General features: G+C 39.3%; 1 protein-coding gene across 1 annotated transcript in view; it reads left to right on the forward strand.

Annotated features, from left to right (window-relative positions):
- Positions 1–18,768, forward strand: part of nr5a1a (nuclear receptor subfamily 5, group A, member 1a) — a 25,001-nt gene continuing 6,233 nt past the window's right edge. The window contains exons 1-6 of the mRNA XM_037098535.1: positions 1–327; positions 2,525–2,643; positions 2,914–3,055; positions 3,859–4,514; positions 14,522–14,641; positions 16,826–16,973. Of these exons, the coding sequence (XP_036954430.1) occupies positions 306–327; positions 2,525–2,643; positions 2,914–3,055; positions 3,859–4,514; positions 14,522–14,641; positions 16,826–16,973 (1,207 nt within the window). The 5' untranslated portion in view covers positions 1–305. The remainder of the gene's footprint in view (positions 328–2,524; positions 2,644–2,913; positions 3,056–3,858; positions 4,515–14,521; positions 14,642–16,825; positions 16,974–18,768) is intronic.

Here is an 18,768-nt window from a genome sequence, read left to right on the forward strand (position 1 = left end):
CCCCACGGCAATCAAACTTCTGCGATAAGGGAATCGCAGTAAAGAGCGAGCGGATTGTGAGAGTTTCACTCTGAGATCCTCAATGGTCACCAACACACACGTCCTGGCCCTTCTGGCTCTGACAGCATCCGTGGTATAGACAGTGACCGACCGTCCGGATTTGTATTGATTGGTCTTTTTTTTTTTTTTTTTTTTTTTTTTAAATTTTGTTCTCCTCAGCAGCCCATGCAAGGCTGCATCAACACGTACACCCAGGTTCTAACTGTCTGACAATCATCGGTGACAGGCGGCGGTCCGCTGTACAAATGTTGGGAGACAAGGCTCAAGGTAGGTCTGCTTACTGCTCTACACTCTGTGGCACGCATTCACAGCTGGCATGTCAACCACAGTGATTATGTTCGAGTCAAGAAACCAGTTTAAATCCAGTGAATTCAGGTAAATGCTTAAAATAACCCAAGATCGTCTAGAAATCCCTTACCTGTTGTTTCATTATTAAGATTAGGAATCATCTGATGAAGAAACAACGATGTTGATGTCCAAGCAGCGATTTAGCCCCGTTACAATTAGCGCGGCAATTAACCCATGCAAAAACAGGCACTTTCAGAGAAGGGAATGTATATAAAAAACATAGAAAAAACATGTGAAATATCAGTGATAACAACGCCACTAAAAACAAAACAAACGAAAACAAAAACAAATGTAAACAATACAATAAATAAATATGACATATGAAATAATTAATCTAAAAGTATGCCTATTTAGTAAATAGAAGCCCAGTAATTCAACCGTAAATGCCATGACTGTAACTGTGCCATTAGAATCTCTTCATATCCAGCAACAACAAATACATTAAAAAAAAAACAAAACAAAACATATAAACAGGTTAATGCTATAAGAATGTAATGCTTGTATGTCTATGATAATAATAATAATAATAATAATAATAATAATAATAATAATAATAATAATTCGATATTTGGTGTTTGTCCACTATTATGCTATAGCAAATATGACATAATATGCTGCGCGTGTGTTGCTGATTGCACGTGGCAGCTTCCACCATCCCGCATCAACCCGCGGGACCCCACGCAGCCCGGCAGCGCGTGGACCGCCTGCTTGACGGGGCGCGCGGTGCTTGTGTGTGATGTGTTGTGTCTGCGGCTGCAGAGTGCAGCTCCACAGCTGATGATGCGGCCTCCTCCTGCATATTCATCTTTATATAAGAGAAACGGTCCAGGGCACAGCTCGTCCATTACACTGAGAGCTAAAGGCTTCATCTGTCTGTCAGGTGGGTGCCTGGACCCGAGGCAACCTGCTCTTACACACTAGAAAGAGTCCACAAATAAAATGCGTGTTCACGGCGTGTCGTACTAATTCGCTGGATTCAGTGCAGGTTAAACCTCCTGAATAAACAGCCACATTTTATTTTGAAAAATAATTTGACAAGCATTATAAATCAATTAATTTCCTACGTAGAGCGGGTTCAAACTAAGGGATTTGATAAAAGGGGTCTAAAGGGAGAAAAACTGTGAACGATTTGTGTTGGTATTCTCAGTTATTAGTCGGAGTGGATGAACGGTGGAGCGCGCCATACAACTTCCGTTTTATACCCCGATTATTTCAAAGGAACCATTTCATAATGCAGGCCAACACAGAGATGAATCTATATCGACTGCATGTAGAATGTTCATTACAACAGTTCAGTCAGATTTATATATTTAGGATGAGCTAAGTTTTGACAACCTTTATTTTCATGAATTCAACAGGACTTTAATCAGGCCTTACTACACAGAGCACTGCCTCGTTTTGACAGTGTACAACTGCACGAATTAGATACATGAATATAATGATTAAGTAGAACAAATAAATACAATAATAGGCTAAATAAGTCACCCCATTTTATGGAAGGTCTAGGGCATTTTGAAATAAAATCCAGTTGAAGTTTATTAAAAAAAAACAACAAAAAAAACCCCAACAACAACAAAAAATAACAACCTGCCTTTTTCTCGCTTAAATGTATTTTAATGTACATTGAAACAAAGAATTAAACACACATTAAGATAAAATAAAATAGAATCAAATCAAATCAAATAAAGTAAGGTAAAATAAAATAAAATAAAAGACAACTGCAAACTTAAGCCCTCCCCCATTAAATCGAACTGCATTAAAGTAAAGGCAAATTGACGAGTAACTGAAGTTTCAAAAGAAAACAGACATTATTATTATTTTTTTTGTAATATGATAATTGTAACCATCTTTTCCCGCGCTCCACGCTCCATTAAATATCACAAATCTTCGTCATTTAAAATCATCTCAGGAGTTTGAAACGCGATTCAGTTGAATAAAACTCTGTTGTAAGGCTTCATTTAAGTTTTTGCAGGCTGCGCTCCCTCAATTCATTCATTTATCTTCAGAAATGATCGACGAAAAATTCTGCATGTGATATTTGCATTGTTCACTCTGAGTCACGTTATCGTTGTCGCGTGTGTGTGTGTGTGTGTGTGTGTGTGTGTATTTGGACCAGGTGTGACTCTGAAGGTTATGGAATACACATACGACGATGACCTGGAAGAGCTGTGTCCTGTGTGTGGAGACAAAGTGTCTGGATACCACTACGGCCTGCTCACCTGCGAGAGCTGCAAGGTAACACCGCGAGCCTTTCCGTGGGATAGAGACAGGCACAGGTACACGGAGCAGCAGCGGTGTATCCTGAGCCGTAAACCAATCACATGAATGAATCATAGTCGAAACACCCACACCTGGATTGGTGGAATTATTCTAGCATTAGAGAGTCCTAGTTTTTTTTAAATTAACTTATTTTGACTGTCGACTTTTATTTCCTTTACTGTTAAAAAGCATGTACTCTCAACGCGCTGTCTTCTCCGCTATTTCTGACGGTCATGTGCTTTTTAGGGGTTCTTCAAGAGGACGGTGCAGAACAACAAGCGGTACACATGTGCGGAGAACCAGGAGTGTAAAATAGACAAAACCCAGAGGAAGAGATGTCCTTTCTGTCGCTTCCAGAAGTGCCTCAGCGTCGGGATGCGGCTAGAAGGTACAGGTTACCGTTATCAACAGCTCAGCTTGCTCAAATCCATTCTTCTTCTTCTTCTTCTTCTTTTTTTTTTTTAATGAAAAAATGTAATAATAACAATAATAAAACCGACAACAATAACAATAATAATAATAATGTTATCAATCGGGCCTCTATTATATTATTATTTGTGAGAAATTTAAAAAAACAAAACAAAAGCAAAAACATTTGTTTGTTGTAACATCAAATTTGTTTGGACTTATATTATATTATATTATATTGTATTTCTGATTACATAACTAAATACACATATATTGTCATTCCATTAATTTGAAATAACTGTCAAACATTTTCACTCACTGCTAATGAGTAAAAAAAAACTGATAATAAAAAAAATGCTTACTTTAAATATCTCTTGATTTTGGGCTGGTGGCTCTCATGTTGTTTCCTATACACATGGGATGGGATTAATTCCCAGACAGCAATGCAGGAAAGCACCTGCTTCCGTAGCAAAAAAAGGACACATTCTTGACTCACTGATAAAACCCCTGAGACTCCCCTGTTTTAAATCAAAAGCTCTATTTAGGCTACAAGAAGGAGTAGAGCTTCACTGACTCGGGGGATTCTTCTCAGCCCTAAAAAGGGAAGCAAAAATGAACAACATGTCTGTTTACTCAGTCGGGATAGCTGGGGGTACTGGTGAAATGTGAGTTATGATTTTCCTCTGTGCTGTTACTGTTCAGTGCTCATCAAGGAGTTTTAAAAGGAGATTTTGGTGTCTCATTTGTAAATCTGTGTTTCACCTCTTGTCTCTTGTGTGACAGCGGTGCGCGCGGACCGCATGCGTGGGGGGAGGAATAAATTTGGTCCCATGTACAAGAGAGACAGGGCCTTGAAGCAGCAGAAGAAGGCTTTAATACGCTCCAACGGCTTTAAGCTGGAGAGCGTAGCTCCTCCGCCGGCCTCTCCTCTGCAGACTGACTACGGCTTCACAGGCACCCTGCACAGCCTGCCCACCATCTCCAAAAGCCTGCTCCCCTCCACCCCGAGCTCCATCACCCCAACAGACTACGAAGCCAGCCTCTATGGACCCCCATCCTTGGGCATGGCCATGCAGTCTCATGTGCCCCTCACCACTCAATACCAGTACACAACCTTCCCCGGCCGGGCGATTAAAGCAGAATGCCCCGACTACACCAGCTCCCCCGAGTCTCTGACAGGATACCCCTATCCAGACATGTACCCCTCTGCCTCACCGCAGCCGCCCAGCCTGCCACCGCTGGTGCTGGAGCTGCTGCGCTGCGATCCAGATGAGCTGGTGGTGCAGAATAAAATTGTCACTCATCTGCAGCAGGAGCAGAGTGGTCGGGGCCGACTGGACAAGCCCAGCACCTTCAGTCTAATGTGTCGCATGGCAGACCAGACTCTCTTCTCCATAGTGGAGTGGGCCCGGAGCTGCATCTTCTTCAAGGAGCTCAGGGTGAGTCCCAAATCCTTTCTTCTATCCTCATGCTCACGCAGGCACGCACACGCCTACTGTAAATGATGGAGAATTAAGGCACATTTTACAGCTACACTCCACAATTACTTTTGTGTAAAACTCCAGTCTTTACTGCTGTCTATACCACAGAGTTAAAGCACAGCTCTGATATGTCTTCCCTCCAATAATCTTGGTTTATACAGATTCTGCACAACCCATACTTTGATGAATTATATCCTATGAGAAGTCAATCCTATTTTGTGAAATTTCTGAGACATTACAATACAATTCTTTTTTTGCCAAATACGAATGAAATCGCTGAATTCTCCTGCTCAGACCAGAACAGATCCAGTTCGGTCAGGTTAGTCATGATGTCAGTATCACAACTTCAAACACTGGCTGAATACATTCTCTAAAAAACAAGTTAAGAACAAGCAAAAATAAAAAAGAGTACCTCAAATTGTATATTCATGTGAGATCTGGAGTCCACCAGTGCTGGAAAAATGTGTAAGAAAAATGTGTAAGAGTGTGTAATGTGTAAGAGTAAGGGTTGTTTTAATACAGTTCACAAGCAAGATGCCTTTCCAGTAAAAAGAAAAAAATATGTTATCAAAATCAACTTGCAGAAACTATAGACCTGTTTCACATAAATAATGCAAATGTTATACCCATTTTGATATTTGACAATGTTCATGTTCACTGTGATGAATCACCTAGTCCAAGCCTGTCTTGGCAAGTGGCTTTTCATACATTGTGGTAAGGATGGGAGTAAGGGCGGGATTGTGGTAAGCAGTTTGGTGGAGTACTTTCAGCACTGTAAGGATGAATGTTCCTCGCTGATGTTCTCTGTGTGTTTCCTCTGTGATGAACAGTAGCTGAACACACACACACACACACACACACACACACACACACACACACACACACACACACACACACACATGCATCACTGTCCCACTCCATCATCTCCAGACTCAGTGCAGTATTGGACAGTGATTTAGTAACCCAGTCAAATTGAAGTCCCACACTGGAGAAATCAATGCTGTTGTTGCTGCTGCTGCTGACAATATGGCTGAATACACTGAGTGAAAATGGAGGATTATAATTCTTTCTGACAAATCAGGCTGGTTACAACAATGAAGACAAATTGTACCTTCTTCTATGATACATGATATTATCCGACTGTGCTGACAAACAAACATCTGTCAGCAAGCCATGGTCAAACTAATTCAACCAATTACAGAGTTTAACGAGCAACAAAGGCATCATTCTGGCCTTGGTGAGATTTGGTGAGATTCCTTCCTGTCTTTTGATCAAATACAGTTTATTTACTCCGGTATATTCAGAGCAGGTCTGCTCCTTTTCTGCTTAACACTTGTTAACTTGTTGATAGTTATTGCCTGGAATGCTAATGTTTGGACATGTGGTCCTCTACAGCTGGTTACTAGGTTAATACACGTGAACATAATCTTTTCATAATCTTTCGTTTCTAACCACACTTGGCAGGACTTTAAGCACATGGGATGTCTATTTATCTCGAAATAATACTAAGCAGAACCCAGTCAACAGCACTGTATCACTCATCAGTATTTCAAATTCAAGCAACATGTGTGAAGCTTTGTGTTATTTATCCCACATCGTGGGAAATTTACTTGTCACAATAGCAGGTGAACAGACATACAGACATACAATAAGTACAGGACTTGGAATTCTAAACAAATACCATAAAAAATTGAATAAGAGAGAAAGATAAAATATAATAAAATAAAATAAAAATATGGAAAGGACAACATGTTATGTGCATTGTATATACAGGAGGCAAAAATGTGCTTTATATACATTTAAATCAAGTGTCAGTGTATTGCTTTGTTGAGGTTGGGTGCATAAATAAACAGTGTTTACAAATAAACACATTCTGTATTAATATGAATATGTATATATATATATAAAATATAAAATAGTATTATTGCACAGGATAAATTGCACAAGATGGCGGAGGTAATAGTGTAAATTAGTGCAAGATAAGTAGGTGCTTATGGTGCTACATTAAGAGTTATTGGTGTTGAACAGTCTTACAGCAGTTGGAATGAACGACCTGCGGTAGCGTTCTTTTTTACACCGTGGCTGAAGCAGTCTGTTGCTGAAGGAGCTGCTTAAAGTCCCCACAGTCTCCTGTAGGGGGTGAGAGGGGCTGTCCATGATTGATGTCAGCTTGGCTAACATCCTCCTCTCACCCACCTCCTCAATGGAGTCCAGAGGACAGTCCAACACAGTAGCGTAACATCATGGTGATAGGCCCCAGCACAAATATTTTTTTTGTGCCCCTTAACACAAGCGTGCACACATACATGCACAGCCACGTTGGGCCAATGGACAGCCGTTTATTTATTTATTTAGCTGCGTCTAGATGTTTTTCTGTCGACCCCAAGAAAGTGAGAGATTGGCGAAAAAATCTAACTGAGCTTCAGCGTCTGTCCGAGGAGGACAGCAACAGGGCCAGGCTGCCTGGTGGAGGTAAGAAGAAGGCTAGCGAGGAGCCTGAGATAAACATGCGGGGATGAGTTATCAGCAAACGGGCACGCCACGAGAGAGTGTCTTGCAAAATGATCAGGGCGATGGTGAAACAAATATACGCCACCGTGAGTGACAGCAGAGCGGCTGAATCGTTTCCTCTGCCGCAACAACTTCACTTGCAGAAGACAAATTTTGCCCAGAAGGATGCCAGAGAATTCACACAGAAGCTGGTGAAGTTTGCGACATTTTCATCCTGGATTCTTGAGAAGATTGAATTAAAGGCCTGTCCCAAATAAACGCCTGGTCCCAAAATTAACACGTGGTCTGTTAAGTGATTGAAACAAATAAACACCCCAGCTATTTTCTGGTATTGTACGGTATGATAACTCTCCCGGCCCGGGGAGAGAGACAAGCATCATAGTGCTCAGCTACAGACTCAGCGGAGAGGTGACGAGACGTGACTCATCATGACTGACAGGCATCAAGGCCACTCAGTATTACCTTACTGACCCGCCTCCAGCTATTTCATTTACAAAAACAGGGCCTGTGGCAATTCTGGACAGCTGTTTTTTTTTTTTTCTTCCTTCATGGGCTCCTGACGGCGTCTGGGCACCACTGATACTTATGCCACTGGTCCAAGACTGAGCCAGCCCTTTTGACCAGCTTGTTGAGTCTCTTCCTGTCCCTCTCTGAGCTTCCACAGCCCCAGCAGACCACAGCGTAGAAGATCGCTGATGCTACCACAGAGTCATAACAAGTTTTTAACAGTGGCCTGCACACACCAAAGGACCTCAGTCTCCTCAGCAGATGGAGACGACTTTGTCCCTTCTTGTACAGGACATCTGTGTTGTGTGTCCAGCCCAGTCTGTTGATTATACTCCTTCACGATCTCAATCTCCAAACCCTGGATGTTCACTGGTGCAGTCTGAGGAGCCTTCCTCCTGAAATTGATCACCACCTCCTTTGTCTTGCTGGCATTGATGCTCAGGTGGTTCAGTTCACACCAGGCGACAAAGTTGGTTATGACCTTCCTATCCTCCAGATCGCTCCACTCTGACACACGTGCAACGATGGCTGTGTCGCCGGAGAACATCTGGAGGTGGCAGCTGTCCATGTTGTAACTGAAGTCTGACGTGTAGAGTGTTTGTCGGGCTTTCTTTCTGTTTGGATACTCTGCTTACACCAACAGAGTAAAGCAGATGTGCCTGTGTCTATACAAACTTCAGCCTGGACCTTTAAATCAGGTTTTGGGCCAATGGCTGACAGCTAGACACACATCACACAGCTTCTATGATACTAATACTTACATACTTCATACATGCTACATTCAGTCACGTTAAAGGTAAACTGTGGAGTTTTTCACCACTATTAGCGCTATGGAGCAATGTTCTCACAAATGGGTCCCTGTTCTTTTTAGTCATAACACACATTGTAACAAACAAAGGCAGGGAAGATGAAGACTGCAAGCTAGTAAACATGAATGTAGTATTCAAAAATCCTTTTATCAGGTTCATGAATGTTTTATGAGAAAGGAATACATTTTTGCATGTTTGTTGGGCCTCAGTGATTCAAAAATGTGCTTCGGTGATATTCTGCATCATTTGGATAATTGTGTTCATAAATATTCTATAATTTGTTTTTACAGATTTAGCTAAAACTTGACTCAAAATTCTTAAAAATCAGCCCACTGGGAGTTGAGATATGACCACTTTTGGTTTAAACTGCCATTTAGAATTTTGAAAATGTCAGAAATGAATTCCGCATCCTCAGTAACCCCCCAAACCATGCCAATATTGTCCAAATCGGCCAAGCAGTTGCTGAAATATTGCCAATATAGGCGATTAATGCTAATTGATGCTAATTATGCAAATTGCCAAACATATGCAAGTTAGCATCCTGCAGTTTCTTAATGCTGGGGACCCATACTGTACATTTCTAACATAAAACTTTGGTGTACTCAACATTTCTAGGTTCACAATGGGGCTCTATGGGCTGGCAAATAGACTAATATGTCTGAACTTGTATTGGGGTTCTGAGCCTGTCGATCGCCAACTAGTAGTGAAATCTCCACAGATTTGTTGATTTTGGTGGGATTTTTATATTTTTTTCAGTGGAATGAGCATACTGTTTGGTGAAAAGAACAACATATTGACTGATGTCATGATTGCCAATGAAGTAAAGATGAAAATATTGGAAAAAAATGAGAAAACGCCTAATTTGTTTTGCATTAAATTGATGCAAAATCATGTAGAAATGTGTTTTAAGAGTTATTTTTTCAGAGGATGTCGTCAGCACATGTGTTCTGTGTATCTGGAATGCACTTATTGACAGCCTAACCAACCCACTGAGGAGTTGAGGGAAAAATTCATTTTTCACTATTTTCTGATAAAAAAATAAAGGGTACATACACTAAAATGGCCACATTTTTTTTTCGCGACATTTCCGGCAGAGCAGACCCTCCAATTATTGGTTCTTAGGGTCAAAGTTAACAGAAAAAACACAAATAAAAAGTATGGCAGACCATGTCACGTTCAATACAAAAAATACAAAAAAATACAAATACAAAAAAATGAAAGCGATGGTACAAACCCCTGCCTGCTGCAGAAAATGCAACATTGCTGCGTATGTTGCATCATCTTCACTAACATGTATGGACCGTCAGACGACTACAGCAGTGTAATATTAATGAACAAACCACAATCATGTTTAAAACTTCTGATGGCTGTGGTCTGTTGTGCAACAGGCCAAGTATGCATATTGATTTAATATTTTCAATAGCTACATCTCTTTCTAGAAGAAGCGTCTCTGCTATGTAATCTCGCCACAGAACCCACTGACAAAGCTTTAACAAAAGTAATTCCTATTAAATTCCTGTTCCTGTGTAAACTATGCAAAGGTAGAAATTCTAGAGACAGAGAAATCTCAGAGGTTTGTATGTTAGATTACCAAAACAAGTTGCATGGTAAAATACTATTGGAATTGTGCAAGAAAAGATGTTTTATGTTTTATTTTATTTATTTAATTACATTTTTTGGTCATTTGGTGTATACAGTTAAACCCTTTAACTGGATTATTTACTACGAGTGCTGCAGTAAGGACAGCAGCTGTCGTCTCTGTTAACAGATATGATCACACCACTAATGCAGCAAAATGATTTGATGCAACAAATGAATCAGTTCATCCTGGTCTTTTGTGTTCCTGTAATGAAAAAAATCACTGCTGGAATGATCTCACAACATTTAACACTTTTCTCAAAGTCCAAATACCAAGCCTATAGTATGAAAAAGGCTAAAAATGATGATTGAATTCTTACTTTCTGAGAACATTCATCAGGATTAGTCTTTTTCATTGTTACTTTTGTATCTTATGTGTCTCAAAAAACAAAGACCACATTCTTATACTGATGTGACTTGTTCCATCTTCTCCGACTAACAACAACAATGTGTCTTTATAGCGCAGTGTTATGGGGCTGCTTGGCTGAAATGCTGCTCTACATTACTGACACAGGAGAGAAGCACACTGGCTGCTCACATGACATCATCATTCAATTGTTATATACAAATATAGATCTTGATAAACCTTTTACTCTTGAATCCTCCCCAAATTATGCAGATTCTTTATGTAGTCTACATAAATGTTTAATGTACTTTGCTATTAGTTTCTAAATTATGTTTATGTAATGATTTACATTTTCTGTCGAAATCAACTACTGTATGAGGGAGGCTCTGCTTTATCTGAGACTTCTTGTGAAATTTACTCTCATGGTTACTCAACTATTTATGATAGGCACAAGATACTGTATATTATCTCTCTAGTTACAACACTGAGAAAACATTTCTGTATTACAAAAACTTAATAACACTAGTGCAGAGACCAGGCACTTATGTTTAGTCAACAAAGGCACATTGGTTTGTGAAGAGGTACCATTTCTGCTAAATGTATAGTAAACTCCATCTTATTCATAGCTTTTGCATTAAGCTAAGACCATCTCCATGTTTCCATTACCTTAAGCAAGGGCTGTGAACACCTAAACGTAACCATGAAAACTTTAAACAACGCTGTAGTTGCAAAAATTCAGACATTCTATTGTAAAATAAACAAATCTGTTGTTTTCCATTTTCCTGTTTTTATAACATTTACCACCTCAAAACCTCATGTTATAGACACCTGCGACATTACCTTTTATAGTCAGAACATTTGTATGGACAGTAAATAGCCACCATGGACAGTAAGAACAAATCTGTGCATGTTTTGCAGAGACAGTCCTGTTCAGAAAGACCTCTTTCTCTGGGCTGGATAATTACATTCCATGCAGACGATAACAGGGAAATGTCAGCTCTCCGCAGCAGCCCCACACTGCACTTGTCTACATTGTTGTTAAATTGTGAGCAGAATGGAAGCTATTGATTGTTGCAGTTCCCCAGAGGTGGCCTTTGTCCTGTCTTGTGTTTGACCTTCCATTCACCTGTTGAACATGGAAGATGTTGCAAAAAAGAATTGCACACAATAACCAGTCTAAAAGTTTAGCTACTAAAGGTAGTGTACTGTAGGCAGTGCTTTAAAGAAGACCTGTGTATGAAGATTTTAAAGAGTTTTAAGCAGAAATAGATATACTGTTTCAAATTATAACTAGAGCTATATTGTTTGAAATTAGTGTTGATAAATGTGCCATATTTACATGACATCTAATCTAGCAATTGTAGTTTCTTTTGGTTCATTTTTTTTTCTTTTTACATTTTTGGTTGTGTTAACAATTTGCTTATGGCCTGGCTAGGTTTTACCACAAAATCCCTTTGATTTATTGAAAATACGTTAAAACGCTGCCTCGAACAGTGGTCTCTTGCTTGGGAGCTGTCTTGCCCAGCAGCCACGAGATCACCACCCCCTCCACCTCCAAAACCAGGAGACATTTCTTGTGCATGGTTGAAAAACAAATAGCACTCGGGACATATTTGGCCTCCAAATACATTTTAGGTCCTCAAAGTAGAAAGAAATGATTTGGTTAGCAAGTATCAGAAGAACATACTGTAAAGATGTCTGTTTCCCCTCACAGTAGCTTGAATTCAGACTTGTTGGATTCAAATTGTTGCTAATTTCTGCTGATATGAAATGTCCATTAAAACATAAGCCATTGTTTCTTGAATGTGCTCATATTCTTCAGCCTATGGGTATTATATTATATTATATTATATTATATTATATTATATTATATTATATTATATTATATTATATTATATTATATTATATTATATTATATTAATGCTCTCAGGCTCCCATCAAAATGCTCATACAAAAGAACACATGTGTCGTGTAACACACAAGTAAACTCAGGGATGACGAAAAAAATAATGAAAGATCATACAATGTACATTTTGGTAGACCAGTGTATGGTAGTGATGAAATTGATAAAACTGTAGAGTCAAGGTTGTACAATAATTTATATGCTTAATAAGACCTGGGTAGTGTGGCTTAGATCTGCTATTTGTAAAGGTTCCTGAACATCTGAAAATCTGAACCCTAACCCACTGGTGGAAAAAAAAAAAAAAAAGAATACTAAAACCGATTCATAGGACAACCCAATACATTTTGGCAATGTATCTTTCTGCAAACAACAGATATGTTGAAACTTTTACATTTCTTTAGGTTCTGTTTTCTATTTTATTTGTATGTTGTGACAACACTGTGCTTATGTTCTGGTTAGGTTTAAGCACAAAAACTACTTGATTAGGTTCAGGAAAAGATCCTGTTCTTGCCCTAAGTACCAGTTTTGGTCTGTGTTGTCACAAACACAGCTTAAGATGTCTGATGGTGCTGTGAAACATACTCGCTTTTGTTGCTTTAAACACAACTGTAAATTATCCAGTTGTCTCCTTAAAAATATCCAGTGATGTCATGCTTGAAAAGGTTGAAACACAGTCTTGAAGTGCAGCCACTGGCTTTGCAGCCTTCTGGTCTGTAACTCCACCACCATTCTCAGACATACCAATATGTGAGACATGTCTATGACATGTATGAATTTGATCATTTTCTTGGTTTAAATTTTACCTGTCATTTCATGCTGGAGACTAGGCTGTTTTTGAATTTTAAGAGTCATCAATTACTTAATCTCATACCTGTTAGCATAGCAAGAAAATAGAGACGGGTTTCTGTGTATAAAATCTGTAAAGTGTCCTCGGGAGTAAGCTCACTGCTTTTCTCATGACCACCTCCGTTCTGCTGCTGTCATGTTTGTTAGGTTGTCCATACAACTCCAGAAAAAAGCTGCTGCTGCCTCGAGCTACAAGAGTAATGTTCACACAATGTATTTCATCTCTGAACCAGAATTATGATGGACACTTTTTATTTTCTGTGACAATCCCAGGGGTTTTTACTCCATGGCTGTAAGATAAAGTGTGGCCCGCACAGGTAAAACATGACAGTTGACAGGTATGTAACCTGAAATATTACTTTAACCCAGTATCACACTCGAACATGGACAGATAGAAATATTGAGTATCCATGTGGGAGACAAAATAAAGCCCTTCTCCTCAAGTTAAGAACATTAGAGTTTTTTTTTTTTCTGTACAGAACAATGTTTTTGGCTGCAGCTGAGTGTCCAACTCCTCTTGGAGAGGAAGCGCAGTAGGTCACTGAGACCTCTTGCTTCCTTAACCCCCTCCTTTATCACTGCACACCCAGACCCCCACCAACGCCCTAGTACAGATGAGTGTGTGGCCAACAAGATTGGACCCTCTCCTCAGCGACTGATATATAGTTTCATTCAGCTCGACAGTAATTCTGTCAGCTCCGTGTCAGATGAATGTGTGTCTGGGGCTATTAGCAGCTGCGGCTGCAGAATTACTGACTGCCGTGTCCTTCAGTTTACAGACAATATTGCGTTTGGGAGGGGGGGGGCTCAATCTGAAAAAAAAAAACACATCCCCATCCCCCAGAGCAGAGCAGATGTGACTGGAGCTTAGGGAGAGGTGAGCAGGCTGAAGAGGTTGGAGACTAGGCTTGTAAATACAATACACGGGACACAGAAATAGCACCAACACCCAGGACATCATCACACACACACTCACACACAAATACCACAGAGCACAACTCCAATTCTCTTCTGTCCTTGTTTTTATGGTCTCTTCATTTTCCATTTGAGCTGTTTTTGTCACACACTTGGCTCTGGATTAATAACATTGACCGTAGGATAGATAGATAGTTTTGTTTTTTTTTAAATCATAATCAAATTTAATGACTCAGTGACTCCATACAACATGGACATAGAGGCTTCTGGAGATAGTAACAGAAGAATGATAAGGAGTGCTGGTCTGTGCAGGTTCCAAAGAATATCAATCAAGATTTTCAGTAAATGATGAAGGAAACAAGCTACAATATAAATGTACATGTCAAAACAGAGTGAACCCCATACTATAGACTTGCTGCTTTAAGATTATGTCCTTTTGTTTCAGTCATTTTCATCTGCCTTTATGTGCGTGTGTGTGTGTTTCCTGGAGGTGGGAGATCAAATGAAGCTGCTGCATAACTGCTGGTCTGAACTTCTGGTCCTGGATCACATTTTCAGACAAGTGCAACATGGACAGGAAGACAGCATCCTGCTGGTGACTGGCCAGGAGGTAACAACTCCCTCACACAACTTCCCACCAGCACACTGCACACTTTGCTCCATTTACTTCATTCAAAAGGTAGTAGAAGCGGGGCCCTTTTCCAAATCTGTGTGTGCTCAATCAATCAAATGGACCAACTTGAAAACCAAATAAATGTAGGACTTTAGAATATTTTTGTAAATGTGTAGTCATTTGTTAGGCTCGAAGGTTAACAGCAATGTTGATGTGTTAGATGGAATCCACTGATTTGACTATCTTGCATTCAATCTCAAAATATCTTTAAATGTGGTCATTTTCATGCCAAAATCTACATGAACAATAGGTTATATTATAGTCTCTCCATATTTATCTGTTTTATCAGCTTCAGAAACAGATACAAGTGGGATTCTGTTAGGGTTAGGGGTCCATTAACTTAAATTAATGAAGTTAATGGATTGAAATAATATGTTGATTAATTTCAATTAATGTGTTAATTAATGTAAATTAGTGTGTAAAAAATTAATCAAATGTTTGGATTTTCGTACTTTGTGGTTCACGAGGAGATCTTCATGGTGGACTGACGGTGGCTGACATTTAAATGCCATACAATAATCCACTGTATCAGCAGATCACTATCAAAGGAACAGTTCAGCCAATAAATGAAAATTCAGCTATTATCTACTCACCCCATTATAATAGAGAGTTGAAGTGTTTGAACTTTAAACAACATGTGTTGCACATGTGAAGTGGTGTAAATTGGGACCCAAAAACAAAAGAAAAAGCAAAAAATGGCATCATACAGCTTGTCTGGCGTAATCCAAGTCTCTCGAAGCCCTGAGATCCCAAATTGAATTGAAAAGACATCATTTACATTCTCATGCACTGTCAGATTTTTAGCTCAGCAGCTACAATGCAGTTTTTGGCTTAAAACAGTGTAACGAAAATGTTTTCAAATCAATTCTGGATCAGTGGGGTGACAAAGTCCTCTGGTGCTTTTTTCCACTCGTTTTTTATGTTTTAAAACAACTAGTGGCTGGTGCTTTTTTAATTGAAAAAAAAAAAAAATCCAGTTTATTTAAATACACTTTTTACACGACAGTCATAGACCCAATGTGCCTAAACTGGCATCTGCTTTGTGACAACATCATGAGACCGTTTATGGAAGATACATTTTTTCCATCTTCCACTTTCTCAGTGCATATCTATTTATCTAAGCTACTTATGTGAATTGTTCTCATATAGTACAGTAAAATATTAACAGTCATCATATAATATGTTTGAAATACTCACATCATAGAAAAAACATGTTAATACAATAATTATTCATGTTTATTAACTAATTCTACCCCATTAATCTAAACGTAAGACCCAGGTGAACAGGCAAAATTCTATGCGCAAAGTGATGACCCGTTATCAACACCTGGTGGTGGCCTGTAAATAAGGAAGGAATTTGAGATGTGGTCTATTCAAGGACATTTTATTACTGGACACAGTGTCACCTGGATTGCCGCCCGAGACGGCAATATATACATTTTACCTGTGTTTAAAATGACCTGTGTGGACCCGCTAATATTTTGGTGGAAAAGCGTCACTAGTGTTGTTCCTAAAACACATCCTTTCTCAAACTTTTGCAAAATCAGAAATCAGAAATACTTTAGTGAAACCCAGAGGGGAAATTGCTTGCGTTACAGCTAAATAATAATAATAATAATAATAATAATAATAATAATAATAATAATAATAATAATAATAATAATAATAATAATAATAATAAAAGGTCTAATTTAACCCAAACCATGTTTTCCTAAACTCAATCAAGTCTTTTTGTAACTAAACAGCAAAAAAAACACAAAACAGAAATATTAAATGAATTTTAGAACAATTTTAGAAGAGCTGCAATCATTGAACAACATGGATTAGAGTATTATTTTGAAATTCTTCATTTTGAAACACGGTGATATCCTTTTAAAACTTGTAAAAAAAAATATATAAATAATTATAAAAAATATGCGTGCACTTCAGTCACCATGTGCCCTGATACTTGAGGACGCTGCATCCTTTGAAACATAAACTGTTAGTGAGTATGAACCCCATTCTCTTTTCGAAACATAACAAGAATACAGGAAGTCTGGGGTTTTAATTTAAAGAGCTTCACTTCAGGTTCTCATGAATAAGAGTGACTTATTAAGAGTAACCAGTAGCCTCTGTCTTCAGGTCGAGCTGTCGTTCATCCTGTCCCAATCTGAAGCAACTCTGTCCAGTCTGGTCCAGAGAGGTCAGGAGCTGGCGGTGAGGCTGCGGGCACTGCAGGTGGACCGCAGAGAGGTCGCCTGTCTGAAATTCCTCCTGCTGTTCAACCCCAGTGAGTCAGCCTTATGTTCGTGAATATTAACTGTGCTGTTCTATATGTGCATATGGTGTAAAGATGAAGTATTTAATAATGACTTTCCGTCAGTGATTATTATCTGGCAAAAAATGTAATTTTAAGAAATGAGATGTTGTCATTATAGCTTGTATTTGACATGTTGAGGTTTGTAACGCTCAAACAGGAAAAACTGTATTAATCTTTCATTTAGGCCTAAACTATAGGGTCTCTTTTTCATATTCATCCATTCCTTAGAGTAAGAGTGATTCATTCTTCATTGAACTACCCGTTTTCAAAGGCCTGACCTTACATGTTTAGTCTGTAGATGTGTTTTCAGAAGAATAGCAGGTTTGGATGTAAAACTCAATCAGCTTCCGGGGGCTGCAGGGCCATACTGATGCTGTCGTTTAGCGGAATTTGAATAGCAACTCTGACATTTTAATGAAAATATTGTCACAATTGCAAATTATCTGCAGTACCTATTTATCTGTGAGGTTATAAGCGTTTTCTGAACTGGCCTTTTTCCCTCCAATACATTCACTTAATTAAATTTCTAGGGTTGACAAAAGCCGACATTAACAAAGACATCCTCCTCCATTGTCCACTAATGGCATTCAAAGGAAGCGTAATGGATGGGTCTATCGTTCGATGGCAGGACCGACATTCATGTAGTGGCTTGTACAGATGGAGAGAGCATAGATTTGGCTTGCCCAGATTCCCAGAAGTGTTTGCTGTTTAGCGCTGGCAAAGCGGGGAACAAAGAGCTTTTGAATGGTGAAAGCACTTGTCATAGGCAGAAAATATTTGCTGTCTTTGCCTGTGGCTTCTGCGCTTACGCTCACGCTCTCCCTCATCTTCAGAGTCAGGTTTGTCGGGGGTAATTTAATTGCCCTTAAGCAGTTTGAAAAGATGATTCAGAAAATTGATTCAAAACATTTAATTACTGTGTGAATGGATTCTTCAAGATGGGCTCAGCTGATGCTGAATGCTGGTCCACCAGAGGGCACGGCTATTGTCTCATACACACACAAACGCAGCCATCCAGCCTCCGTGCACTCACCTCATTCAACACGTAAAGTATAGATATAGCATATATAAGTATAATCTAGCATCAAATTTCATAAATGAATAGGTAACATGTAACACAGAAGATGCTACACTTCTTCCTTGTGGTTAATATTCACTTATGTTAAGGTAAAATGCTAAAATACCCAAACTGGACAAATTGGAATTTCTCTAAAGAAAATGGTCAAATTTTATACTGAATATAACTTTGAGCAGTTTGAGTGCACATATATTATCCGTATGGCCTTCAAAATCACACACAGCCTGGTTTCCATGCAAATGTGCAAATTTAGAATCTGTGAAGGCTGTCGCAATGAAGGAAGATATTCTGCCGTCAGTTAGGCTTGCTCAACAGCACACTAGGCAGCATTACAATTTTATTTGGTTTTCAAATTACCTTCTAATGGGTACAGTGCTTCATCTCAGAACCCGTTGTACTTAAAACATGCACTCTCTATGCACCTGGGTCTGCCAGCAAGCCCCAGGGTGCAACTGCCACCGCTGTGGCCGGCAGTTAACCTGCCATATATCTCTCTATCGCCTCCTTGACAGAGAGTGCAGAGGCAAAGGGATACTTTGGATTAATATATTAGAATCTATGGCCCCGACCATGGCAAAAGAGTCAGATTCAAGATTCAGGATAGGTGAATGAAACAAGCTAGGTCCATCCCTCCTCTTAGGAACGAATACATTTCCTACTGTCTTTCTCAGTCACATGTGCAACATT

This window comes from Acanthopagrus latus, chromosome 5, assembly GCF_904848185.1.
Source record: "Acanthopagrus latus isolate v.2019 chromosome 5, fAcaLat1.1, whole genome shotgun sequence".
Lineage (NCBI taxonomy): Eukaryota > Metazoa > Chordata > Actinopteri > Spariformes > Sparidae > Acanthopagrus > Acanthopagrus latus.